Genomic DNA, 26,798 nt, shown 5'->3' with positions numbered 1-26,798 from the left:
GATCAAATCAAGAACAAAAGCAAATAGTTTGAAGACTGATCTGAGCCCAAATGCCAATGAATTTGAGATTCTAAATAGGATTCTTCTCTGTCTTGAAAAGCAGAGACTCAGTGATATTGTTGCTGGAGATTGACCATTCACAACTTCTATTCATATATCATGTATCTACTGGTCAATAAAGGGCAGTATCATCTCTTTTTCACAGCTGCTTATTTTCACCAAAACTGTAGAATGTTACCATCTTGGGACTGCTGCTCTATCAAATATGGTTTACAAGAGGCTGCTGGGTTCAAAAGAGTTTTGTTTTGGTTTGAGGTTTTCTTAGGACAGCAAAGGGAATGAACACACAGAAAGACAGATGGTCAGAAACACTCACAGAGGAGATGTAAAACACTTTTTCTCAGAAAATTAAGCTGAAAGCAGTATTGTTAGATTTCTTTTCCTATGAATGAAGTTGTAAATTCAGATCTGTGCAATATGTAAGAACTAGAATCAATTTCAGAATCTTTTTGACAATAGACCCTGAAGCTGAGGGGATTTTCTTGTAAGACCTTTTAAGAAGTTTTGTCTCTCCTTACTGTATAACATTGCTTGTCTATAAAGCCACATCATTTTATGGTAGGGCAACAATGTCATGTACAACAGACAACAGGCTTTCTCACAACTGGCTTGCTAGAAAATGACAGAACATTAAAAGAATGTCATGATACCTTGTATTTTAAATCACTAGCTACTCTTTTTAAACAAAAATGAAGATATTTCAGCTATTAAGTCACATTTCTACATGACAGCTATAGTGACCTACAATATGAATTTATATAATTACAACTGTAATGGAAAACAGCTTGACCTACAAAAGTCACTGTTTCATCACTAAAAAGACTCCTTTTAAAAGTTTTGAAACAATTAAAAGAACAATTTATGACATCATGTCACCTTATGAAGACACTTAAAATTATGACTTTCCACATATTGACCACACCTGCTGCTGGCATGCTATGAAATACTGTAAAACCAAAAAATATGTTAAGCAAAAATCCCTCTTAAAATAAATAATGATAAAAAAATTTCCAAACTTCCAAACAAAATCATTACATTTGGATTTTTTAAAACAAATTTTAAGAAAATAATTTAAAATATGTTTCCTGATGTTGTTTTAATTAGGTGCTTTACAAAATTCTAATAAATAGTTTTTTATCTAGAAATTATTTAAATTAACATTTTCTAAATAGCATTGCATGTCTTTTCTTTTAGCTCCCTTTAAAAAGTTTGAAGGGTGAGTAAAGCCCACTTAAACAGTACTTATTAACTGATTGTGTTTATTAAAGCTCTAGAAGTGAACTGCTCTATTACAATCCTGCTGTATCAATAAGATGCATGCTTAGAAAGCTTGTGCTGAATATAGCTGGATGTGGCAGACAATGTGTACATAACACAAGAAAATTGGAAAGGCCACCCTTCAGCACTGAAAGTATTTACACCAGACAGGAAATAATAGTCTGAAATCCACATCTGTATTTGCAGGTACAGTGAAGGATACAGACATCTGGATGACATAAATCACCACACTGATGTTTGAGCATGAGCTCCAAATACCAGAAGATAACAAGAAGAAATAGAAACCCCAAACCATAAAATTTTGTAGATTTTGAACAGTTGCTGTTATCACACTTGCTTTAAAAATTTATTACTGTTTGTTTTGAAGAAAACCCAAACTCCCAAACCGTAACTAAGCTAACTCTAACAAGTACCACTTAGGAAGCAGGGAGGGGTGTACATACCATCAGCTTCAAGGGACAACAAGTTTCTTCACAAATTCAGTGATACTCAGTTGTAATCCTACTAATTGCCATAAAATTATCCCTTCTTTTTGCAGTTAGGCCACATACTTTTGTGGAAAAATTCAGCAGCATTTAAATTCTACAGTTCTTGATACAGAATAGTGTTTTTGCTCAGTCATTCTTTTCCAGTTGTCTACCAGTCACAAACATCTACTGGTTTTTCACTTCCAAGTTGAATAAAAAAGAAATAGATTTTTTAAAAAAATGTATTTTGCCTTGCATACTGTTAAAATACACTATTCAAATTTTACCTAATAAGACCTACCTCTTTCTAGGTCAAAATTGTCAGAGGAAAACCTTGACCCCTTTGAAATAAAGAGGACTATTGATATGGATGTAATAGATTTCTCTCCAAAGGTTTAAAGATTAATCAGTAGTAAATTGATTCTTCACTGAATTCTACAACAGGTTCATCACTAACACTGGAAACCATGCTCTAGGACAAGGTGCACATTACTGATAGTAAAGGCAGACTCTTATTTGGTAAGACTACTCTTTGGTAAGACTCACTCTACACCAACATCAGCTAAGTATTGTGTACACAGTCTCACTGTAATATTTTATAAACAACTGCCTGTCCTCAAAGGGAACACTACTAACCTTGATACGCCCAGCACTGAGCTGCGGAGGCAAAGACCGAGATGCTGCTGTCACTCTCGCTCTTGCTTGTGCCAAATTACCTGTTCAAAAAGAAAGAAAATCAGACTTCTAAAACTATTTAAGAAGCTTAAATTTGTACTGTGTAAAATCAGTTTGTACAATAGTACTAAAAATAGCAGACACCACCACACTTCTTCCACACCCCTCTCATTACCAATTGTGCCTGCAAAGCATTCAGCACAAGCATGACAGAGTGCAGTGTTGATTTAGAGGGGAGGAAAAAGTCAGTGATAAGGTGGTATGTCACTGACCTTAGCTACTGAGGTGATGAAAACAACGACAGCACAAAGGCATACAGCTCAATCACTAGTAATCAATTTCTCTGTGACTCAGAGTGCAAAAAGACTCCAGAATCAATCTTGTTTCTGTGAAATCACATGGATCCTCAAGTGTTAAGACAGTATCTTAAACTTACAAATTAACAAAAGAGATGAGAAAATGATAAGACAGCACCATTTTTTGACCATCTGGCATATAATTCTCAATCTTATTGTAACTCAGCACTTTTAAAGACTGACTCAATTTCCCAGGCAAAAATATATTGTGGTGTCAAGCAAAAGACTAGTGCGTTTTTAAAAATGTAAGATATGATGTGTCCTAAACTTTTTCTTCTGTACTTGTAGAAAGCCAAAGTCATCACAAAGTAACTTTTCAAAATAAAGCCTAGGAGAAGAGAGAGGAACTGATATCGGACTTACATATGCAAGACACTCTGTATATTTCAAAGTTTTAGCAAGTCTAGCACAAGATGTCCAAATGTTTTCTCTGGCTATATCTTCAGAGGCTAAACTGTGATTAATAGCATTGAAAGAACCCTTTGAAGCAGGATTGGTGACATCAAAGCCCTAATCCATGGGTGGCAGGATTTTTATAATGAGTGGGAAGCATTTTAACACATTTCAAAGGATTTACAGCATGAATAAACAATAGGCCTCTGCAGATGTACCACACACCTTTCAGAACCAGAACACATAAATAAGTGTCTATTTTAATTTAAATGTAAATAAAGTGTTAACACTTCTTTCAGATGCTAAATGACTTGTTTGCATCAACTCCGGTGTTTAGCTGTTAGCTTTACAGAAAGGCAGTAACTCCAAACAGTCTTCAGAGTTTTGCTAAATTGTGTATTACATAACTAGTAAGGAGGCACGATGGGAAAAACGAAAACCAAGAACACCAAATCGCTGGTAAAGAAACCCAAATGCTGATAATATTTCCTTAAAAGAGTAAAGAAAATCCAGTGTCCACTGTAACACTGAAAGGAACTTTTGCTTTTACTTTACTCTGAACAAGAAAAATACCAAACCTCCCGAAATAATCTGGGGGCCAGAACGCAAACACAGCACTCCTTGTTCAAACATTCTAATTCATTTAAAGAAGTATTTATCTTTTAAGCTGCTGGCACTGGTATTGAAACAATACTGCAAAACCAGCATGTCATTTCCAGATCTAAAATTGTACATTACCTGAGTTTAAATCATGGTCCAGAACACAAGGTATGTCCACTATTTTGGAAACTATTTTAGGCTATTATACTCTGTATGTTAATGAGAACCACAACTGTTTGGGAAATCTTGAATAGCTATGCACATGCATGGTACATACTGTAAATACATGTATCTCTCCAAAGTTAAAATAAGGACTTTAATGAACAAGTAGATGGTGAAATAATTTTTCTCCCAGTTGAAATTCTGCTATTTTTGTATTTTAGAAGTTATCCTTTTGGGCCTATTTTGGCTAAAATAGCCTGGAAAGGTTGTTTTTGGCTAGGTTTCAGATTAGCAAGTCTAAAGCTTGAAAGCCTTGCACTGAAGAACTGACAACACATGATAAAAAAGGGGAGTTGAGAGAAGAAAAGACTTTGAATCAGACTGTTTAAAATGATTAAAAATTTGTTGCATTTTGTAACAACTCTAATATGAAATAAAATTTAGAATGATTCTATAGCAGCTCAAGGTTCACCACACTCAGTGCTGGCATTAGGTTTCCACGGTTCATAATTAATATCCCTGAAGTCTCCCTTAGTTTCTCATGCAAAACTAAAACTAAACGTTTCTGATCTGGTAAGCCAAGCAAACAAACAAACTTTTTAATTAATCACAAATCTTTAATGATTTCACAAATGAAAAAAAAACCAACAAACCCGAAGTGTTCAGTGTCCACTTAAAAAAAAGAAATGCTTTACTTATTGTGCCTTTGTTCAGTAGTTACTTACTTCTAGGAATGGATTCTTACCAGTGCTTATTTCATGTGTCAAGTGAATTCCTATGTAATTACTTGTAGCATTAAATTGAATCAATGGAAAAAAATATTACTAGGATTTTCTTTTTCAGCTGAAACACAAAATGATACTTCAATAAAAGTTTCTGAATTACTCATCTTGTGTGGCTCATGCTCAGGAAAAATAACTACCAATCTTTAACATATCTATGCCATTAAAACTAACAAACAGAATAAATGTGGTTTGAAAATCAGACCACATAATGAGAAATATTTCACCCAGGGTTAGCACGGTGTTCACAGTCAGCAAAATTTGGTACCTATCTCTGCATTTGATTTTCATTTACAAGGTAATTTATACCTTAACATCAACCTTAATATCAAAAATAATTAAATGTTCATCCTTTTCATGAAAAGCATTAAATATTTGAAGAATGAATGTTTATAGATAATAACACAGGCAGCTTGAACTGCAAAGGGTTCCTTGAAAGGTTAAACTAGTTAAAGTTTGAAAGATTGCACTGTGCTCTTCAGAAGTCTAGCTTCACACCAATTATATGGTCAAAACTTCAGACAATACAAATGACACCCCTGTAGACTAAGTGCTACCTACATTTAAAGTCCATAAAATGTACCAACTAACTCATAAAACCCTCTAAAAATTATCTTAGGTTTTTGGGATTTAGTTTTTGGTGTTTTTTTTTTTGTTTTGTTTTGTTGTTTGTTTTTTGTTGTTGTTGTTGTTTTTTAGGGATGGGAAAGAAGTTAATGGTTAAAGTTAGGATTAATCTTTTAAACGCATACATGTTTAATTTTACTCACGTGCACTTCAGTAGTACAGCTCCTCTGAACAATTAAGGCTCCTACCTATGCACCTGAATCAGAGACTAAGGTCTCTGGGATTCATTGTGTCAGTGGAGGAGTCTGTCAGACCTAATGTTTCTCTTTTTCCCCCTGTTCAATGAAGTTAAGAATGAAGTTTATGCATTCTCTTTAATGCTTTGAGAAGTTTCAGACATTAAAGTTTGTGAAATGGTCTTAGAGTTTTCAAGGGAAAAAGAAGTAGCAGCACAAAATCTATGCACTCACTGGCTAAGCTCAGAGTGAAGGCTCAGCAAACCTCCCTTTGTCTTGAAGCTGTTTAGATCTCCCGTCTGCAAAAATGTTCTTCACTGATTCTTCGTTACAGCTAGGTGAGAAAGACCATATTATCAAAGAACTGCATCTCTTCTATTATGTAATGCCAAGCAGAAGTTTTGAAAGTATTTACATCACACACAAAGAAGAAAGTGTGTTTTTTTTTCAAGTTGGACTTTGGAAGTGGTCTCCAGATCTCAAAAAGGACTAGTCAGAATTCCTGGCTTCTCATTTGCATCCCTGGTAGTTACTCACTATGTGATTTGGCTGAATTAATGATTTGTCCAGCTTTGTGTTGACTTTATGTACTAATTAGGAAAAAGTACACACTCTGTTTGGATATTCTGATGTTACCTACAGTTTGTGCTTCATTTATTCTTAGGTATTAGGTTCTGTAAGTAGTACCAAGCAAACATTAGCCATATCAGCACTGTATTTATAACCTTGGTTTGATTATGCCTGCAGTAGATCACTCCTTCCAAAGTAGGAGCATGCCAGGTAAGAAATATGTTAAGCTTTGACAAAACATTCAGTTTGTGAAGTGCAAATGACTTACTGAGAAGAAGTCTAATGACAATGTCACCTTATTGAACATGTTGTACCAGGGATGGTACTATTATATAGAGGACAAGTACAAGCTCTTTCCTTATCCTCATATATTTTATTAATTTCTTTCATGCTTCTGGTTCAGATAAAGAGGGGTTACTTCAAACACCATGTAGATACAGTATAATATGGTCAGAAATGCTACAATCCATTCATATTTCATTGACATTACTTCTAATCACAGCTATGCACTCATACTCCAGAAGAGGTACACGGCCAGACAATGTCTTTGACACACACAGATTCTTCTCTGTCTTTCAGTACATTTTATCTGGCCAAAGGAATTTGACTGCTTATCTCCATAATGCATTTTCATCTTCTGCTACTGTAAGACTGAGCTTTCAGCTCAACTACAAATGAATACATGTACTTTTTTTATTGGGTACTAATTTGAATCTGGTCACTGACTATCAAAACTCCGTTCTTTTGAGTTACTGAGGGTCATTGAAGTCATTTAAGCTAATCTTATGCAATAAAAAGAGCTAAGAATCCAATTCTCTCATATACTACACATTTTACACAAGAATCTATTTATAAAAATACTGTCTGTAGAGCACAACTATCAATACAGATAGACCTCAACTACTGCTTCTTCTGAAAAGACAATTACTTTACTTTCTATTAATAAAAACCCCAAGAAATACTATTTCCAAAATCAGATATACCAAACAGAATCTAATCAGCATAAAAGCTTAGTAATAGTGAAGCCCACCTGGGAATAATCTATTTATGAATATTTGCTTCAGGAACAAAAATATGCATGCTTCTGGCCCAGATGATTTGAAATGAAAAATCTGTACCATAGTGAACTGAGGAATTCTGATACAGATTCTCAATTAGATTAAGGATTTCTTTAGTCTTTTTAGCATGAAGTAGACACCAAAAATATTTGCAGATACTTAAAAGTTTACGTTGCTAGACTGGGATTGGAGAACCTAAGTTCAGTGCTGTTACACTTCTATTGCATACACTGCAGACACTTCAGTGGTCACTTCCCACATTAGGAGGGCACACACTGGCAAGCACAGCATCATGTCTACAGCAACAAATAAAACTTTGCTTGTAAGTATCATTGCTGCCATGTTTAACTATTGTTTTAACACAGTAGGTTAGTAGGTTTCTTGTAGAATGGAAAGGAACAGAGACACAGCAGCTGAGATGAAATGAAGGTCAAAATGCTGCTGTACTCTGTACATATTTACATATATAGTATTTATGCATACTATAGATCTGTGAATGTATGATGTCAGTAAGAGAGATCCTAACTTTTATCCTTACCTACTAAAGAACAAATTATGGTACTAGTTAAACTAGTTAATGGTAGTGCCCAAGGAATTTTTCTAACACAACCTTAATACTAACTGCTGCTTTAAGCAACATGCCTGATTTTCAAGCTGAATTGAACTAAATGTGTTTTCATCTACTTGACTGGGAGTATGTTCACTGAAAGACAGACCTTTCCCGAAGTATCATGGGCACAATCCGTGATCATAGGACATAAAAAGCAAACCTTATGCGATTCTCGTAGTCCTGTGACATGACCAAACTTACAGAGAGTAGGCAAAACACCTATGGTATAGCCTGAGAACATGATAAAGAGGTTCCTGGGCACAGGCCAAGGGATGATCACGTGGTTCTGGAAAACAGAGTGGCAGAGCAGAGAGTAGATTGCTACCTGGCCACAGCTAGGAGGGCATAGGTTGGGCATCTCAGTCCAAACACAGAACTAATGATAGGAATGACACACTAAGAACAGCGAGTGCTAACTATCTTACGCTGCATCTAGACAAAAATAAAATACACTTTAAAAGTTTGGAAAAAGCCAAGTCCTTGTATAAATAATACTGCTATTTTCTACTGCTTGATGTTCACCATTTCCTTTAGTCAGGTCTGTAGCCTGATTAGCTGGAGACCTGACCAGCTGGCTGGCTGAAGAGAGGCTGGTCACATCCTGATCCAGTCAGGTTTCCAGCAGCTGCATTACAGAACAAATTGGCTTGGATTTTTACGATTTATATGTTGTCAGAACACGAGAGCCATTTCTTTCAGATATGGTCCTTAGCAATTTCCTTATATATCTCTTGTAGCGTACAGTTTGATGCTGTTGTATGTTATCAGCTCAGTACAACAAACCTTACATTCTCTGGGGAACAGCAGACAGGACAGAACACTGCTGCTGTCAGGACAGTACTTCACCATCAATACAAGGTTTTCTGCTGCCCCAGCAGATTGCCCTACTACCTGTACCACATCTGTAACCGAGATTAGAAGAAAACTAACGAGGTGAATTTTCTGTGAAACTTCATTGTTGATGAATTCTTCAGTGATTTTAAGCATTGGTCAAAATAATCTTGCTCTACTTACATCTACTCAGGACAAGTTTACTTCTTTCAGAGGTATGTAGAAGAATAGTTCTAAAACCATACACAGGTTGGAAATACAGTTACTCTATGTTCTGATTCAGCTCTAGTCTCCCCCATTGTTTTATGTAGTTGATACATTTTCTCTTGCATGTTATGTAGAATTTTTTCCCCCCAAACTGTATATGCTTTATCCAGAAAAGTAAAAGTATGATTATAAAGAATATGGTAGTTATCTCATTGTTCTGTTGAGCTTCATAGTGCTCAGTTTAACTTGAGGCCAAAGTTTCTACAACAAGAGTGAATAAACAGGAAATCCAGGAGAAGTCAAGAACTGTGATTTCTAGCCCTTTGCTTGTATTTTCAGAGTATACTCATTCTCCATACAATGTTTAAAAAATTTATGGTATATATTCCATCACTCAGAGCCTGCTGCTGAAGCTGCTCCATACATATAAAGTCTGGTCAAAATCCTACTAAAGAATGAAGATTCCCAATTAATTCAGTGACAAAAAAATCAGGTGTAAAGATGCAACTGAAAGCACATGGAAAAAAATACGGAACATTTTCTCTGTCCTCACTATTATTCTCACTCTCCCTAGTCATCAAGACCCTAAGGCTAGACAGGCTAAAAAATGGTGTCAAAACCATGTTTTGAAACTTCAAGGCAAGAACTGCCTTTTAAAAATATTAATTTAAGATGAAACAAAGTTACAGAACTTTATGAAAGTCCCAGATCTTCCTATTTTTGAAATCTAGGCATTTTTGGTGTTGACAACTAATGTAATCAAGTCTCAGAGGCTTCTCAACTGAACCATTGCTCCCTTGGATGTCAGCACTTCTGTATATTATCACAGTTGGCAGAGAATCAGTTACTTTTGTGGTAAAGCAAAACATTAATTATATTTGTATTTTCACTCTTAATGAAATAAATATCCATTCATACAAATACCCACAAACACATTTTCTTTGTCACACACTGTGACCTGCTATCCAGACAGCTCAATTTACCACTCCTACATCAAGACAAGTCAGGCCAGAATAAGGAAGACAAAGTTAAATAATAATAGATAAAACTGGTTCAGTAGAGTACAGGACTTTACAGCTTATTGTAAGGTGAAGGAATAAAGAAAAATTATTAAAGTACAAAATTACAGTAAGATTGCACAAAATATTCTGAAATGAATATACAAGATCTAGCACAGACTCAGATACTTATTTTCCACCCTCTACATTCATCCTTTAGATACATTAATCCCTTAATGCAATTATTTTGAAGGAGTGGGAAATATAAGTGCATTCTTTGTTAAGAACACACCAAACAACATTATGGATATTCATACAAGTAAGAGTATCTGAATATTCACAAAGTTATCTGCTCTCAAAACTCACTAGCAAGTTTATAAGCAATGCTCTTCTAGGATTTGATCTTCAGAGCTACTGAATGCTTCCAATGACATACTAAACATCTTTGACACAGTTTGACCATACAGCACACAGTGCCTATTGAAACTCTCAAATAAACTACTCATTAAAACAATGGTATAATGTTCTCTGAATATTTCTCTGTTTTAATCCTGTATATGGTGCACAGTGAAATCCCACAGTCTACTAGTTAATATTAAAAACAGTAACATATTTTATGTGATCTATCTTTTCTTTTCTCAGTATGAATAGATTTTGAATTTAATTAGTATACAATGCAGTGTTAAGATTAATTACTATTCACTACTGGGAAATAATGCTCATTATAGGATTGAGAAGTTAGGCTAGAAACATGAAAATTGGGAAAGGTATCTCCTCTCTTCTGAGAAAAAGGTAAAGAAAAACTATTCTCAAAATTTGTTCTAGAGAGATTGGTCTACTATAAATCAAATCAGAAAATTAATTAACATCTATTCTTAAACTTGTCCACTTTACTTTTATTAGAGTTCAATTTGCAAGCACATGGGGACAAAAAAAAAAAAATATTTGCCCCCTTGCTGATTTTCAGTACAATATAATCTGAGAAGTCTCAGATTAAAAACCAGTGTAATTCTGTTTGCGCAACACCCTTTACCAAACATACCTCTGGTAAATCTAACTTGACAGTTCTCAGCTGCTCTGCTTACTGCTGTGTGCAATTCCAGAGATTCACTGACACTATTTATAGGGAGTTATTCTCAACAGTAAATAATTGTTATGCTTTATATAAAGCTTTAGCAGGACTGAGACGTCAACTTTGATCTGATAGATGGTTCTGTTTCTAGATGAGTTCCATTTTTAGGGCTACTTTAGAGCATTTTTTGCATCCTATTGCTAGGAAGTATTATAAATATACTGCATTTGTCCTGTGATGCAAAACCTTAGGACATGAAGAAAAACAAACTCTGAACTGTAAAATGCTCAAATGGGGGAACTCAAAAAAGCAATCCATCACTCTACCTCCCAAACTCAGTTAAGCTAAAATTAATTGAGTTTAGTGATGTCCCACATCTGCAACCAAGTAAAGTTCATGACTGTTATGCTGCACAGCTGTCTTAAAGCCTCTCTTTTCATACAACTCACTGGCAGTTAGAAGTATGAAAGACTCCATGTCCTGAGTGAAATACACAGCTTCCATTAACTTTACCAAAATTCTTACAAAATATAAATTCTTATTCATTTTTAAGTAGAGATACTGTAATTACAATGACTTTTTCCAATTCATTTGCCTTAAGAGTGCCAGATCTCTTAAAGGTGAAAATACTAGCATAAAAGTGCCATTATAAAAAGATTTTATTGTGGAATAAATTAGCAGAATTAAAATGTATTTGAGCCTTTGTTTCTATTGTCATGTATAGAATTAGGAGGGAAAAAATACACTAAATTCAAATGGAAACATGCAATATTTCAGTGAATGACACAGACCAAACCGAGAGACCTACCACTACTTTTTGCCAGAGGAAGGGCCTGTGCTCAATAGGAAGGCTGAATATCAAACATGACAGCTCAAACCACAGTTCTACTCAAAACAGAGGCAAAGCACTTATGATTTCAACTTGCTAAGATTACACTCCATGTATGCCCAGTAGTACCTGTTCATGGGACTGAAATGCAAGAAAATCTCTTTCCTTTGGTTTCTGACTCATCACAAGGAATCACATGGTATCACAGTTACACACAATTTAATACTGGAGATAGTACTCCTGTCACCAAGAAGTGATAAAAAGCAGTTCTCTAAAGTGATTTTGCAAAAGGCCATAGTTCTTTTGTTTTTCAGATTGCATAAAGCTAGCCTGAAACATTTTTTTTCGCATTCTCTCTTACCACATGGTTGGTTAGTTGTTTGTTTTGGTTTGGTTTGGTTTGGTCAACAAACATACACTATTTATATTTAGCTTTCATCTGAGGTTTGTAAGCAAGGTTAGAAACTCAAAGGCAGAAAGAACACAGACTAAAAATCAATACTGAGGAGGGGAAATGACCTTTAGACAGGTGAATTATAAATAACTTGTGTTTGAAAAAAATTCTACTTTGGACAAAAAAATTACCTTGTGAAAACATGACTAACTAAACCCTTCATCCCAGTTGTGAAAACTCTCATCTCAATTCTCTTTGACAGATTATGCTTAAATATATAGGCACCACAAACAAGGAGTGCTTATTACAAATAGTATATTGATACTCTATTACCCTAACGTGTGAGCAATACCCAATGATACAAAAATGATTAGGTGTGATGTTGCTGTAGTGCTACTCAGCTTTGTATTTCTTCTCTGTAGCCAAGCAAAGCCCCTACTGAACCTCAGAGCAAGGACAAGGATGTTTTGTAGCATCTCTGCTCTTCTGGTGGGAAGGCTAGAGGATTTTCCTTTCCCTCCCTGCAGAAGACAGCTTTCTCCCCCATCTCAAGTAAGGACCTAAGGCAGAGCAGAGAAACCCTGACAGAAGTTCTAAAGGTCTGTGAGTCATGGCAAGGACAAAGTCTTCAGAGATTGTGTTTCAAGAGTAGAAGACCTTGTTGTGATGCAGCTTTTCTACGAAGATAAAAACCTTGGGGTCATCTGCTCAAGCAATTCAACAGTACCATCCCTTATAGGTGATGCTGCAAACATTGTCTAATATTGGGATAGTGAGTAAAATGGTCTGATTCCTCAACGGTGAATGTACCAAGGCTGTCCTTAACTTTTCCAACGAAAATCCTCTATTCTTACAAGGAGACTCTATTTTCTAATTCATGTGATTTCTTTTCTCTCAGATGCTGTAGCAGCAACAGTGATAAACGAAAACCAGAAACAATCAGGAATACATTCTACCTAAATGGGAACTTGCATATTCAACTACAGTAGTGGCAGCACAAGAAGCTGTGTCTATAGAAAAAAAGTGACAGATAAGGAAGCAATTGGGAGAACTGTTAGGTTAAATCAGAATACATTCATTCAGTTTTGAAATTGAAGGTAGCTAGAAAGTACAAATTTTGAAACAAGCCAAACATGACTAATTTTCCACTGAAAGATGACAAACAAGCTGTATATGCTACAAAATTAGGTCCAGAATGTTTAAGTTCCAATGTCTCATATGAGTAGTTGCATACTCTATTAACGATAAATTACTATTACAAATGTATATTTAATGTCTTGCTGTTAATTTCTGGCCCTTTAAACTGTGCAGACCGCTACTGTGAAATAGAAGCATTTGTTAAGAGGGGATAAGTGTACTTGATAAATTACAGGGATTAACATGATCTTAAATTAGTAAAAGAATTTAGCTTTTTAGTATTTATTTTCTTGATGCTGCTCAGTTTTTGACAGTGGAAGACATGACAGTTATATAAATATACTTCAAACAGAGGATCATCTCAGGGTGGGAAAGGCATCTTTTCGTTCTTTTTGGTATTTAAAAGAACTACATTGTCAGACCCATGATTCCAGTCTCGCATTCCCTCTCGCCTCTGGGATAGCACCACCCAGTGGCTGCGAAACGTATGGGAGACCGCTGCTTGGGAAAACCCACCTACACTGCACATTCCAGAGATAGTTGCAAGCAGATGCAAGAATGTGCTGTCATTCATCTTCAAACAAAACACCACACATACTGGCAGAAGGCCCATTTCAAGTCAGGGTTACCTGGAAAGATGGAATATGGCTCCCATGTAAATTAATAACTTTTGCTTAAGTCAGTAATTGACCAAAAGTTGGAGAAAACGGTACCAAGATTATAAATCTTAATCTGTATTTTTTCTGGTTTGCTTTAGGAATGAAGCACATGTTGAGTGGAGGGAAGTGGGCTAAGAGGCAGAGACAGAGTACAATGGGACATATACACACTCACTATTCTTTTGTTTACAAAAGCATCTTTATAGAAAGTTAAGAGAATGGCATTATCTTTCTTCACTGAGCAGATGAAGCAGCACTGCCAGCAATGCCTTCTGTTCTCAGCCAAACCTTTCATTTATCTTGCAAGCTGCCAAAACTAAACCTGGCAACAATCTGATTTTAGAACACAGAGGCCCCAACACAGGATGTGAATGTCAATTATATCAGACAGCTGGAAAAAAAGACCAAAATCACAAAGGCTTTTAAAAAATAAAAATCACGTAAGAGCTTTAAGCTATTCTTATAACACCATGCACAGATGCACATGCACAATAATTTTTTATCAGGATGTCCTGTACCAACTTGATAAATACAGACAACACAACTTGCTGTTAACTTGTGCTCTTCATGGGAAGGTAAATGGAGGGAGAAAGCATTCAATTAATGTAAATAGGAAACAAGGAAGGAATGTAAAAGACCTATAAAAGTAAGTAAAATACACTGGCATGATAAATGTACATAACTGCAATGAGAAGTATCTCTTACCGAGCCTTCTTTGCATCTTAGGCAAAACACTCAAGTTGAGTGATGCTATTACTGAAAATAAGTCTATAAGGCCAGAAAAAGATGAATTTGCATGACGGCATCAGCATTCTGATTTAAAAGTAGCAATAAAATAAAAATTATGTTTGCAAAAATTTGGACTGATAACTGGGACAAAGCACCTAATTGGTTTCATTCTGACAATAGCTCCAAGGTATAAAAGAGCAAGCTGGGTGTAGAGGCACATTTGACCACACGTGAGCTTTCTTTCTTGCTTTGCTTGATTAGAATCTCTCTTATCAATTTAACACAGACTCAAATGTAGAGTAGTAGTAGACAGAAAGATGCTCTGTTCCCCACTTGGGCACAAACCAATCCACCATCATAAACTATATTCCCTTCCATCTAAACTCATTATAGCTGAAAGTACAAGCAGATTCCTCACTGGATCGTCTCCTTTCAGGGACTCTAAAATTGTCATCTGAAGGTGGGTAGTTGAAAGCAGTTCAATTACAGGAAAAATTACTTTGTAACTGGAACCTGTCCTCTGTAGCATATAAATAGATATTATGATATCAATTTTACATGTGCAAAAAAAGCTCCAATATAATTTTCTCTCCAGATGTTCTTTTTCTACACAGAAATGTCAACAGAGGTTAAATGCATCACCAGATGCTATGACTGGGTTACTGACAGTCCAGAAATTCAAGGCAGAGAGCTGCTGCACAGGCAGAGAATTGCATCTACAGCCCATGTACAATAAACCTACACAGCACTATCTAATGTATCTACCAAGTATTTCTACCTAAACATACAACCTCATCTGCATATGTCAGCTCACAATAATTTTGCAACCTAGTACAATCCATTGTATTTATACTTAGTATTACATATTTTTCTCAACCATTATGAAAAAGATGCTTTAAGAATGTAGAAAGTATTGAGAGAAATATTATTTGGCTGGCTTGTTTGCATGGATACTGCAGAACTACCATTTGCATATGGTACTGGCATTCTGGCATCTACCCATGGAGTAATCAAACTTCATCTTGCTGTTTTATTTAGCTACAGATCTGGCACTTTCATGTAGGTCAAAGTCAACATGCTTTAAATCAACAGAATTACTTCTAGCCTATTAGTATATGATATATAATTTGGAAGAAACTATGTATTACATCTGTACTTCTAAATAGATGGATATTACCTCCAAAACACCTTGATCTACATCACATTATTTATGAACTGTAAGACATGGTACAGAACACTATTAACTGAGTACTGATCTTAGTAAAGGACTAAGAACCAGAAAGTCCCATATTTTTATCCTGCTCTGAGAATGAGCTCTTGCCCTACACATCTGATAATCTCCCTTTCTCTGGAGTCAGGGAAGAATCTTGTTGCAAAAGATCCATTGAAGGAAATGAAATCTTGAAATCAGAGAACAAAGTGTAAAAAACACTCTGGAAAGGAGATATGATAAAATAATTGGAAAAAAAGTTGTTCAGAATCAAGCAAGAGTTTGAGAGAAACAGGTAACCAAAGAAGTTACAATGTTAGTAAAGCTGTGCAGAACATACCTGTTTTTGTTAATGGGCTAGAGAACAGCTGCTGAAGAAGTTTGTTCTCTGAAGTTCGCAACACCACCACTATGTCAGCAGGAAGAGTGTCCCTGTTCTTCTCAAGGAATGCAGAGGCGTCATATAATACCTAGTGTGGTAAAACAGAATCAAAAACTTTGACGAAAAGGGTTACCCAAAATCTGCTATGTTCTTTAAAATGTGAATAGTCAGGACAACCAAGTAGACCAGTCAGCTTGGTCTGACCATCAAATGAATTCTCTGCAAAGGACTTAAAAGGTTTGCTTAAAAGTGAACTATAGCAGTGCATTCAGAATGTAAACTGGCTATACAGAGTACCTATGTTCATAGAATGCCACTGCATATCAGATTGGGTTAAATGGCTTAAATCCTGTTGTGCTATGCTTGGCCATTTTGAATGATTCTATGCATGATACAATACAACAGAGATACGTCATTAAAGCTTAAGGTGATCATTTACGTGATGTAAGAAGTGGTTCTCAGGTGGTCACTTTCTATTGGTTGTCTGCATCAAACCTGTGATCTGTAAGTAGACCTGCTGGAGGAGTAGTAATAAGTTGGACACAATGCAGGTACATGAAAACAGCTTCTCATGGCACTGAAAATCATATTAGGAAAAGAAAACATCCCTCTCTTTCAATTATTTTAACTGTTTTGATTAGGAATCAATGCCTGGATTTTTGGATTAATTTAAGTATCAGTTATTTTTTCATTTTGTTTAATTCCAGTAATTTTTTAGAGCTGTTTTTTATCACTAGCAATATTCCTCTCTAGCCCAATTTCCCTGGACTCCATTAATTTACACAGAAATTGCACACTCTCCAGCAACAGAAAACTGGACAGTATTGTTTTTATTATCTGCTCACATGGGTACAAAGAACTAACTAGGACTGTATGAATTTTAATAGTTATTCTTAACAAGACAGAAAGCCTGACCAAAGTTACTAGAATGTATCTTAAAATTTTGGAGTCTTATAATGATCCAGAGATGAGACTTAATTGATAACTACATAAAACATGGCTGTTTCAATTTTGTCTATGAACAAATATTTGGGCCTGAAATGACAAGCAAAGCTCATGTTATGGTGAAAACTAGATTGTTACTCCTCATATAAAATAATATGTGAATGTGAACCTCTGAGAACAAAATAAATTAGGTGTTACAAAGTACAAGGAAACATCTCTACTAGCAAGTCCCAATCTTTTCAATGCACTCTATAGGATTTTAAGTTCTGTTACAGATACTGGTTTACACTGCTTTTCATGCAGTTTACAGTGCTTTTCATGCACTCTCACAGAGAGCTACTGTGGCATTCACATGCTGTTACCAAGCATGTAGCCTGCCCTAGCTCCAGAGTTGCTCTTTTGAAACTACTGTAGTACTGGCATTTCTGAAGCCAGATTTCTTGCAGAAAAAAGATGCTTACTGTATACATAATCTGTGTAAGAGCCCTAAGGATAGGCTCCAAAATTGATTGTTACACATAAAAATTTCATTGTAGAGTGTATGTTTGCATAAACCTTATCATTTTTTTCTATAAAAATGAGAGGGGAAAAAAACATAAAGCAGAAACTCTGGAAAAACACAAATAATGACCATACCACTATTACCTGGACTAAAGAAAAATCACACGACTTTACCTTTCCAGCATAGTGCTGAATACCAAATGAAAGTTCCACTCCTTTTGGTCTCCAAAAGTATTTGCACCGTAAGTTATCTTCAAATTTATCTAGACATTGAGAAAAGACGTTGATTTAAGTGACAGAGTGATTAACTACAATCTTCATCCTAATTAGTTTGCTAAATTGCTGCTCAAGAAGTCAGAACTGCTATAAACACATATTATCAGATTGCTCAGAAATACCAAGCTGTCACATCTGAATGGAACAGTTAATTTAAAACTAGCCCAGTAAGACTGTCTTTCAAACATCCCTGTTTGTGGACGCCTTTGTGCATGGAAAAATACAAAGTAGGAAGACCCAACGAGAAGATGTGACAATTTCTCACACTTTGCAATGAATTTACTTATGTATATGCAGGGATGAGTTTATTTCTCAGACATATTTCTCATTCAAAACTGTGCATGTCTCTCGGTCACTTAAATGCCTACTATTTATATTTTCTCTATCTTCCTTTCTGCATTCATTTAGCTTTGTGCATCATGGTTTAAGGATATGTTAATGTTCTCAGTCTGGAGGACTCTACAGACTCTCTGGACTTCTACAGGAAATAAGAACCTTCTCTATAAAACCTCTTCTAAGGATACTTCCTGTTTCCTGTGATTACCCCTAAAGAGCTGACAGAAAAAGGAGCACCAGTTTCTAAGAAACTGGTAACACTGAGGGCCCAGGTATAAATTTCTGCCTGCTGAGCCAAGGAAACATCCCTGGAAAGAAGCAGGATCCAAAGGAACCCATGTTAAAAAGGATTAGTGTTTATACTGTGAAACTTTCTATTTCACTAATTTACCTGAACAAGAAACTAGAGACCTGAGACCACAATCAATTGATAACATTCTCTGTCACGAGGAGTATGTCAGAAAATATTATCAACATATTTTTTCTAATGTCAGAATCTATTAATATTTTTGTTAGGTTTTTCTTTTTATTACCACTTAATTGAGCTTGTGTTTAAAGGAAAAGTAACTAAGTTTGGAATTTCTGGGGACTGGGACAGAGTGGTGGAATTAATGATTGTCTGGCACACCTGGACAGGGCAAAATATCCCACTTTGCTGTCTGCTCGAGTGCTCCTGCTGTGCTGCGTACAGATCAGCAGTAACGCCAACCAGCACTGGACCAGGGAAAGCACCTCTGGAAGCAGAAGTCTAATATTCAGTATTAACTGATTTATACAACTCACAGGGAGGCAGAACACTTTTGTACACCAAGGAGGAGTGTTGAAGGTCTGCCCTGGAGTGTGCCTGCCTCTGCCGTTCCAGCCTCCGCTCGGAGGTTCCTGCTGCAGCCCATTTCCCATCCAGCCCGCCCGCCATTACCCCGTGAGGGAGACGCGGCCGAGCTCGCACCACAGCGCCCCCTGCAGGCCCAAGGGAACCATCGCAGCGCCCCCTGCCGGCGGTGACTGTAACCACACCAAGGGGAAGCGCCTGCAGCCGGGAGAAGGCGCTCACGGTGGGTTTCTGGTTTGGTTGGTTGTCTTGTTACACATATACAGATCTATAGATCCATTAATAAAGAACTCTTATTCCTTTTCCATATCTTTGCCTGAAAGCCCCTTAATTTCAAAGTTACAATGATAATTCAGAGAGAAAGAGGTCCATTTTCCATTCCAAAGAAGGTTCCTGCCTTCCTTGGCAGACACCTGTGTTTCAAACCAATGTTTTTCCATGGTAGAGTGGAATTAAACTACAGTATTTATTCTATCTGTGACCTGAATTCCAGTTTCAGCTCAGCCTAGCAATAGTGAAAAATCTTGTACATTTAGTGTGCAATTTAACTGGAAACTGTTATTTTTCTCTAACAGTCTGGGTCTCTGCGGCACATTCCATTGAAGGAAATGGAACTCTATTTCATATCGCAGGGAAAAATGCAGCTCTAGTAAATAAACTCAAGACAACAGCTTTAAACATGGCATGCACTGCATATTTTAAGGCTGGCACCAAAATTTGTCAAAATATATGTAAAATATGCAAGGAAATACTCAGCCAGATGGCACACCAGAAATAACACACACTTCCTATTTATGACAAGATAATCTGGAGTGAAGCAGTATTTTCTAATTGGATAAACACTGGGGTAGGAGCCTGGGAGGTCTAAATTTTACTTTCAACACTAATGCTACTCACAGATTGGTCCTGGATACAAGATTATACTATGTCTCAGCCTTCCCTTCAGTAAATGGGGGTAAATACTGCTTGACGTGCCCCACATACATGGACAAGACACAGGATATTTCCTTGTAACATTGAAAAAACAGTAAGCCCTTGACCCCTGATACTTAAGAAAACATTTCCAGTTTTAAAAGGATAGAAAACATATAAGCAGAGAAAAATGATGAATCACAATGAAAAACATACTTAATATGTCACATGAAATGACATAGCCTCAGGACAACTAGGGTAGGAAAACTTGAATAAAGATGACACTGCACTTACAATACATTTGTCATTTCCCAGAGTTTTACTTGCACATACCAACTAAAGTGAGGTCTGTTGCCTGAGGAAATCGACTTTCTTCGTCCAGCAGAGACAGGAGACCCATAGGCTTCTGAAGGAACATATCTAGAAGTGGACGGTTGTCCTCATACTCCACTGTAGTGGCATCAATTCCCTCACTCTGATATTCCATCTGAAAAAGTCACCATCACAGGTTTAATACTGAAACAGTAAAAGCAACATCATCATCATCATTAGGGCATTTACAATGCACAGCAATGCTCTATAGGCCACAACAACATTATTTACAAAACTTCAACAGAAAGATGTCATTATCTCACATTTAAATCACATAATCATTTTATAAAGTACTCCTGAATATGATTATGGTATAGGACTCTGGATTCAGCTAAACCTCAACAGAGTTGAATTTACCTGCTCCAGTGCAAAGATATGTTGATTGAAATAAAACTGGATCTGTTCATTAGCAATGTTTATGCATAGCTGTTCAAAAGAATTTCTTGCGAAGTTCTCAAATCCAAATATGTCTAGTATCCCAACATTCATCCCACTTTCAGCATTGCTGCATGTGAAAATACAAACAAAATTAATTATGAGCAACACCAAGTTAAAATAAAAATAAACTTGAGATTGCATAAATTATTCACTCTTCTTCAAAAATAAAGGAGGAAAAGTGTGTGTGAACCTAAGACAACTTGTGCATTTGCTCAGCATTGCTAAGACTTCCTTTCCACTTGCTTCTTGCAAATTTCCATGAAGAAGGCAGGAAAATCAGTAACAGACACTTAGCAGCCATACTGAAACAAGGGGTTTCAGTAGGCAGATCCCAAATAAAATCTACTGTGTGCTTCTCCAGGCAGAGAGAAGGTGTCAAGGTTTAATGGTATGTTTTTGCTACACTCATTCAGAAGGATAATTACCAAATCTGCTGCTGCTACAAGCTAGACTGTTTAAAGTCCATGTGCTAACTCAAGTACACTCAGTCACTACCAGAACTGCAAGAAATGGATGAGAATATGTCTATATGACATAATGAAGTAGCAAGTAGAGATCTCAGATCAGAGGCATTTTCACATCACCTGAGAGGTTCCCTTGTTTCTAAAATCTCTACAGCTTCTCCAAAAGATCAAACCAGCCAGATCAGTGCCTGGCAATGAAATCATAAGGATGCACAATATAATGTTTCTGTAATTATAAAAAATAAAAAAAAAAATCACATCTCAAGTAGCAGCAAAACAATAATCTGTTTTCTACATTTACTACTTGCTTACAAAAGCAGGGAGACTGCAAGGACTCTGGACACATACTGAAGTTTTTCAGTGTAGTTCAATTATTTATCAGCCTTTTGTATGATTTGCGTGTTCACAACATACAAAGCATCTTTTAAAAAAATTGTACAGCACTTCAACCACCCAATTTCCATTGACTTCTGTAGCTAAATTATATTCAGCTCTTTGAAAATGATGGGCTTAATGTCCTGGAAACAGGATTCAGTATCACAGCATGAAAGCTATTTTGAAGCCTTAGCCAAAATAAACAGAGCACTCTTTCTGCAAAATCAAAAATATACAAATGGATGAACCCATCAGACATATGCACAGTAAGTACACATGATTCAGTGATGTGTAACTTGCCATATATTTTTATCTGGCTGAAGCAGCGTATTAATACGATTTACAATCCAGCTGAAGAGCCGGCCATAAAGTGCTTTTGACATGGCATCTCGCACGTCCACTGCTTTGTCCACAGTGTTTGTTCGGATAATTGTCTCCCCCCGTGTTACAACGCAGTGGGAGGTTAGGGCTTCTTGAAGTTCTTCTGACCCAATGCTTAGTAGTGCAGCAGCTAAAAGACAGTTGAAAAAGACACAGAACTGTGATTATGCAGTGGAAATCACCAGCTTTGGCCAACTGCTACCATGAGCTAGTGACTATCACAAATAGGGTCAAATTGCATATACAGAACTGATAATGTCAAAAAGTGTATACCATTATCTAAGGCTTCTGGGTTAGGAACCTCACTTTTATCTGTTTGGTGTTGTGAAGAAATAGCAGCAAACTCAATGTTTCCAGTATTTAAGATTCCAGTCAGTATTCTGTACACTGAATACACTTCCTGTAAAAGATGACGAGAAGCACTTTTAAGGAATTCAGTTAGATGTACATATCATATTTAAGCCATGAAAGAAAAACATGGGCACTGGAATGGATATTAAAACTTGTAGCTTTCTTTGAGATGAAGTTGTACAAGTTCAAGCAAGCTTCTATTTACACAAGAAATAGTGCAAGAGAACTGCCTAAGTACTAATTGGGATCTCAGGCTGGTCTTGCCTTCTGAGTGGGGGGTTATGCTTTCACAGTTCACTTCTGTCATAACAAGATTTTGTGACTTGCAAAATTTTGTACATCCACAAAACCAAAGAGCAGCACTGGAGGTGGTTTTCCTAAATAAGGTAAATAACAGTTTAGCAACTGAATCTCTTACCTCATCAGTAAATCCTATAATTCTAAAACAATGTTGAATTGCATCAAATTGTCTTCCATAGGAATCTTTAGTAACAATATCATGCATTACTCTTCCAGTTTCATTATCAATGTATCTAAACAGAGTGGGAGAAAGACAGCATCACACTACCACATATGTCAATACAAGTTCCAGTGACTTAAATGCAAGTACCTCAGTAACTGGAAAGACCATTTATCTCAATAACTTTCAATTATATAGTTTGATGCTAATTCATAAGAAGCTTTTGTTTCTGTTGCATTAACATCTGCATATTCTCTGTTAATGTCTAGTAATGTTACCAACATTTCACACACATCTTTCACCCAGTACAGATCAGACGCACCCAAGGTACAAAAACCAATTAAAAGTTTCCATAGCATATTCTGTGTTCTTCCTGAAGCTGAGGCATTATGGTAAGAAATCATAAGGAGAGTTGTCTGCATTTGAAAGTATGACAAAATATCTACATAATGAGCTTGGTTCTTCCTCCTCCTGTTTTAATAGTTCAGCTTCTCAAACAAATGCAAATAATTTAATGCCTTAGTGTCCATCTTCTTCTCACCTTGGGAGGATTAAAAAAGATCCTTAAGGAATGGAGAAGGATTAAGAGAGATTTTAAGGCTTCATACTGAAAGCAAGTGCTGATCAATAGCTAATTACAATGAGCAGTTAAAACAAGTGAGTGATAGTTACCTAGGAGGCTTTTTATCAGGAAGTCTGTATTCAGAAAGTTTCTTCTGATGATAAAGGCCAGCATATATATAATAAAATATATGGAAATTTTTTTCTCCCCTGGAAAAAAAAGTATCCTTTTAAAGCACCTGCATTTATTCTTGTGGCATCTTGTACAATGAATGTAAAAGTAGTTCTTATTATGAGCTCACTGAAGCAAGGCACTGAAATCTCCCACTTGTTTTAAAAGTGTAGGATCTGCAGCTATGAAACACAGAAAACCCAGTGAACACAACATTTCCCCAAAGAATTTAGTGGCTCTGGCTTCTACTCCTATAGAACAGGACTACTGTTGTCATAGCACTGTACAAAGGATTATTTTTTTAGCAGAAGACAGAAAAGTATCCAAACCACCGAATTTTTGATACTTAAATCAATTCAAACACTACATAAATGCCATAGGACAGACAATTAATATACCTACACAGCCTGTTTTATGACCCTTGATTTTTCAAGTAGATATTCAGAAATCTTTGCCCCCATTACGGCTCCTGTAGGTGTAAACATCATTTCCAGATATTTTCCAAAGCGACTTGAGTTGTCATTGATGGCAGTGCAGGCATTTCCAAATGCTTCAACCAGAGGATTCACCTGAAGAATTTTCTCACGCAAAGCACGGTTATTGGCCTTGACAGAAGAGATAGAAATCAGAAGGATAATTAAAATAATATAATTCTTACCCCCAATCCGATTCTTGCTCCAGAAGCAAAGAATCCTTTTCTCCTGCTTGCATGGAATTAGGTACTCTGCTAACCTTTCTATTTATAAAAGAGATCCAACAAACTGGTAAGAAAATTTCCCACAGGTAGCAAAATACAGAATATTCTTTCTCTGCAATTGGTATACCTTTGATTTGTTTTGTAATTAGGGTAAGAGTAGCAAAGCCACAGTAAACTAAAGATGTCTACTAAGGGTTAAGCTGGCATGGTTAATTTTCCTATTATTTTGTGCTAACAGCACTCATAGCACTTAATTGTGTAAGAGCTTCTAAGATTAGAGCCAAAGTAATATTTATTATTATTATACATTATACATTTATATATATTATACATTATTGTATTAATAAACAATGTTATGTGTTATATGATAAACACTCTACATAACTACAGGTACTGAACACTCAGAATCTGGCATCTTCCCTTTAAAAAACTAGTGACTGGCTTGGTGTGAGTCATACTCTTGCATCTTAATTCAATATTCTCACATGCATGATTATTATGTCCCTATATCAAGCGTGACAATTCACATGAACAACTTTAAGCATTAAAGATTAAACAAAGTGAACATTGGGGTAGGGTTGGGAGGATTTCTTCATGATTTTATGTAATTGGCTAGGAAATACCTTTCCCAAGAAGGTCAAATGTTGGACGATCAGATGGGCACTTTCTGTCTTTCCAGCACCACTTTCCCCACTGATGATAATGCACTGAACACACAAAACAAAATATTTAAGTGTATAGTTCATCACATGCTTGATTTCTGCTATTATTATTCCTGTTATTTCATGTTTAGTACCAAAACTACAGAATACTTTAAGGGTCAACTCCCTTCTGAAAGGAGAGACCAGCAAAGGCTCAGTGCAGTAATTTATTCCCTAGATTACTAAAATGCATCTTGCAATGCCTGATCCCAAGGTACATGTGTGAAGAAGCAGTGACTGGATTTTGAAGAGCTAGAACACTTAAACAAGTGACCATGTCTGAGCTCACTGCTCATGAATTCATATGAATTCATATGAATTCATATGAATCACAGGGTACAGCTGTTTTTAACACACTGACCAAAAGTTTGCTCTGAAAAATAGTCTTTAAAAATAGGTCCTGTGTAGAGAGGCTATTCTGCAGGTGATGCTGATATTCAATCAAGAACAGAAAATGAGCACCTAAACATTTCAGTAAAATGAGCATCTGTTCACTGGGTGATTCTGGGAGGACATAGCCACCTTCTTCCTGCACCAGCAGTCCTTAACATGTGGTATTTCACAGGCTCTTCAAAAGGCTTCCAGACTCAAGAGACTACCTAGAATGGTCTGAATCACTTTCCTTCTCTCTGCTGTTATGCTTCATGGGCAACATGGAAGTTGAAAGCCAGTTCTCACCTGAACACTGAAGAATGCAAAACATAGTTTGAATTCTAACAGCATTTATTATTTACCCTTTTTTCTCCATGTATTCTACAGACCACAAGTACAAATATTTTTCTACTTAAGGTACAGTATCAACTGACATATAATTAAAATGTTAACACTGAGCAGTTGGACAGGTTCACATGTTTTTATGCAAACATCTGAAAATTATTTGCATCATACTGCGAATACACAAAATTCTTGGCTGGGAAAAGATACAAGGTCCTAAAATATTTGATGCAATAGCCCTTTGTATAGAACTGAGCTTTGTGAAAAGGTTTGAAAGATGCATTAGTTATCTGGTGGTACCTTGTGGTGCCTGACAGCAGGTGCAAGGAACAACTCTACATAAATTACTACACTGAGCCTTTGCTGATCTCTCCTTTCAGAAGGGAGTTGACCCTTAAAGTATTCTGTAGTTTTGGTGCAATATGACATTTGCAGCTCATTTATTTGCTTCCTGTCAGTTATTTTTGCTCTTGAAAATAGGTACCACATTGATTACACTACCTAACTTAATTGCTTTTGTGTGACTAGGGAAGCCATGCACAACAGTTTACAGAGTTAAGGCTCATGAGTCCTTCTAGAATTGGTCAGAATTTGACTACTGCTTCAGGAGAAACAGTAGGCTGAAGTAAACTTTCAAGTTTCACAGGAAAGAAGGAAAAAAAAAAAAAAGAAGAGAAAGCTCAATGGATAAAACAAAGAGAATCAATACATTTTTCACATTTTTCAGTCTGGCTACAGTGCTTATCTGGTGCACCTTTATATATATATATAACACTGGCCAGGTAACAGGTAAACAAGCTCCTGTAATACTTTGCAAACAGAAAAGAGGAAACTGAATTAGATCTGAATGAAGATTATTTCAGAAAGAGATACAAAACATATAATATTAAAGATGCACAAAGTTAGCCTGACAAGCTGAGGTAATTACTAATCTTTTTCCTCAGATAACAAGTTCTCACATAACTTAGTCTACATGAGTACTTGTTTTCTTTAATGCCTTCATCAAAGAACATGTAAGTCATTAAAAAAGTATTAACCACTTCCGAGG

The 26,798-nt window shown here is 36.2% G+C and overlaps 1 protein-coding gene across 4 annotated transcripts in view; it reads right to left on the bottom strand.

The window, feature by feature from the left end:
- MYO3B (myosin IIIB) overlaps positions 1-26,798 on the bottom strand; it is a 197,414-nt gene that overhangs the window by 74,734 nt on the left and 95,882 nt on the right. For 3 of the 4 annotated variants that reach the window (XM_058840479.1, XM_058840480.1, XM_058840481.1), the window contains 11 exons: positions 24,959-25,042; positions 24,041-24,243; positions 23,578-23,676; positions 22,864-22,978; positions 22,368-22,494; positions 22,014-22,224; positions 20,794-20,941; positions 20,398-20,551; positions 17,883-17,971; positions 16,221-16,350; positions 2,442-2,521 (listed from right to left, as the gene is read on the bottom strand). In XM_058840479.1, the coding sequence (XP_058696462.1) occupies positions 2,442-2,521; positions 16,221-16,350; positions 17,883-17,971; positions 20,398-20,551; positions 20,794-20,941; positions 22,014-22,224; positions 22,368-22,494; positions 22,864-22,978; positions 23,578-23,676; positions 24,041-24,243; positions 24,959-25,042 (1,440 nt within the window). Of the gene's footprint in view, positions 1-2,441; positions 2,522-16,220; positions 16,351-17,882; positions 17,972-20,397; positions 20,552-20,793; positions 20,942-22,013; positions 22,225-22,367; positions 22,495-22,863; positions 22,979-23,577; positions 23,677-24,036; positions 24,244-24,958; positions 25,043-26,798 lie in introns of those variants that run through there. The other variant, XM_058840482.1, reaches the window with a different exon arrangement.

The sequence above is a fragment of the Poecile atricapillus genome, chromosome 5 (assembly GCF_030490865.1).
Source record: "Poecile atricapillus isolate bPoeAtr1 chromosome 5, bPoeAtr1.hap1, whole genome shotgun sequence".
In the NCBI taxonomy this organism is placed as follows: Eukaryota; Metazoa; Chordata; class Aves; order Passeriformes; family Paridae; genus Poecile; species Poecile atricapillus.
The sequence above is the reverse complement of the archived record's forward strand: the minus strand, read 5'-3'. Positions and strand labels throughout refer to the sequence as shown.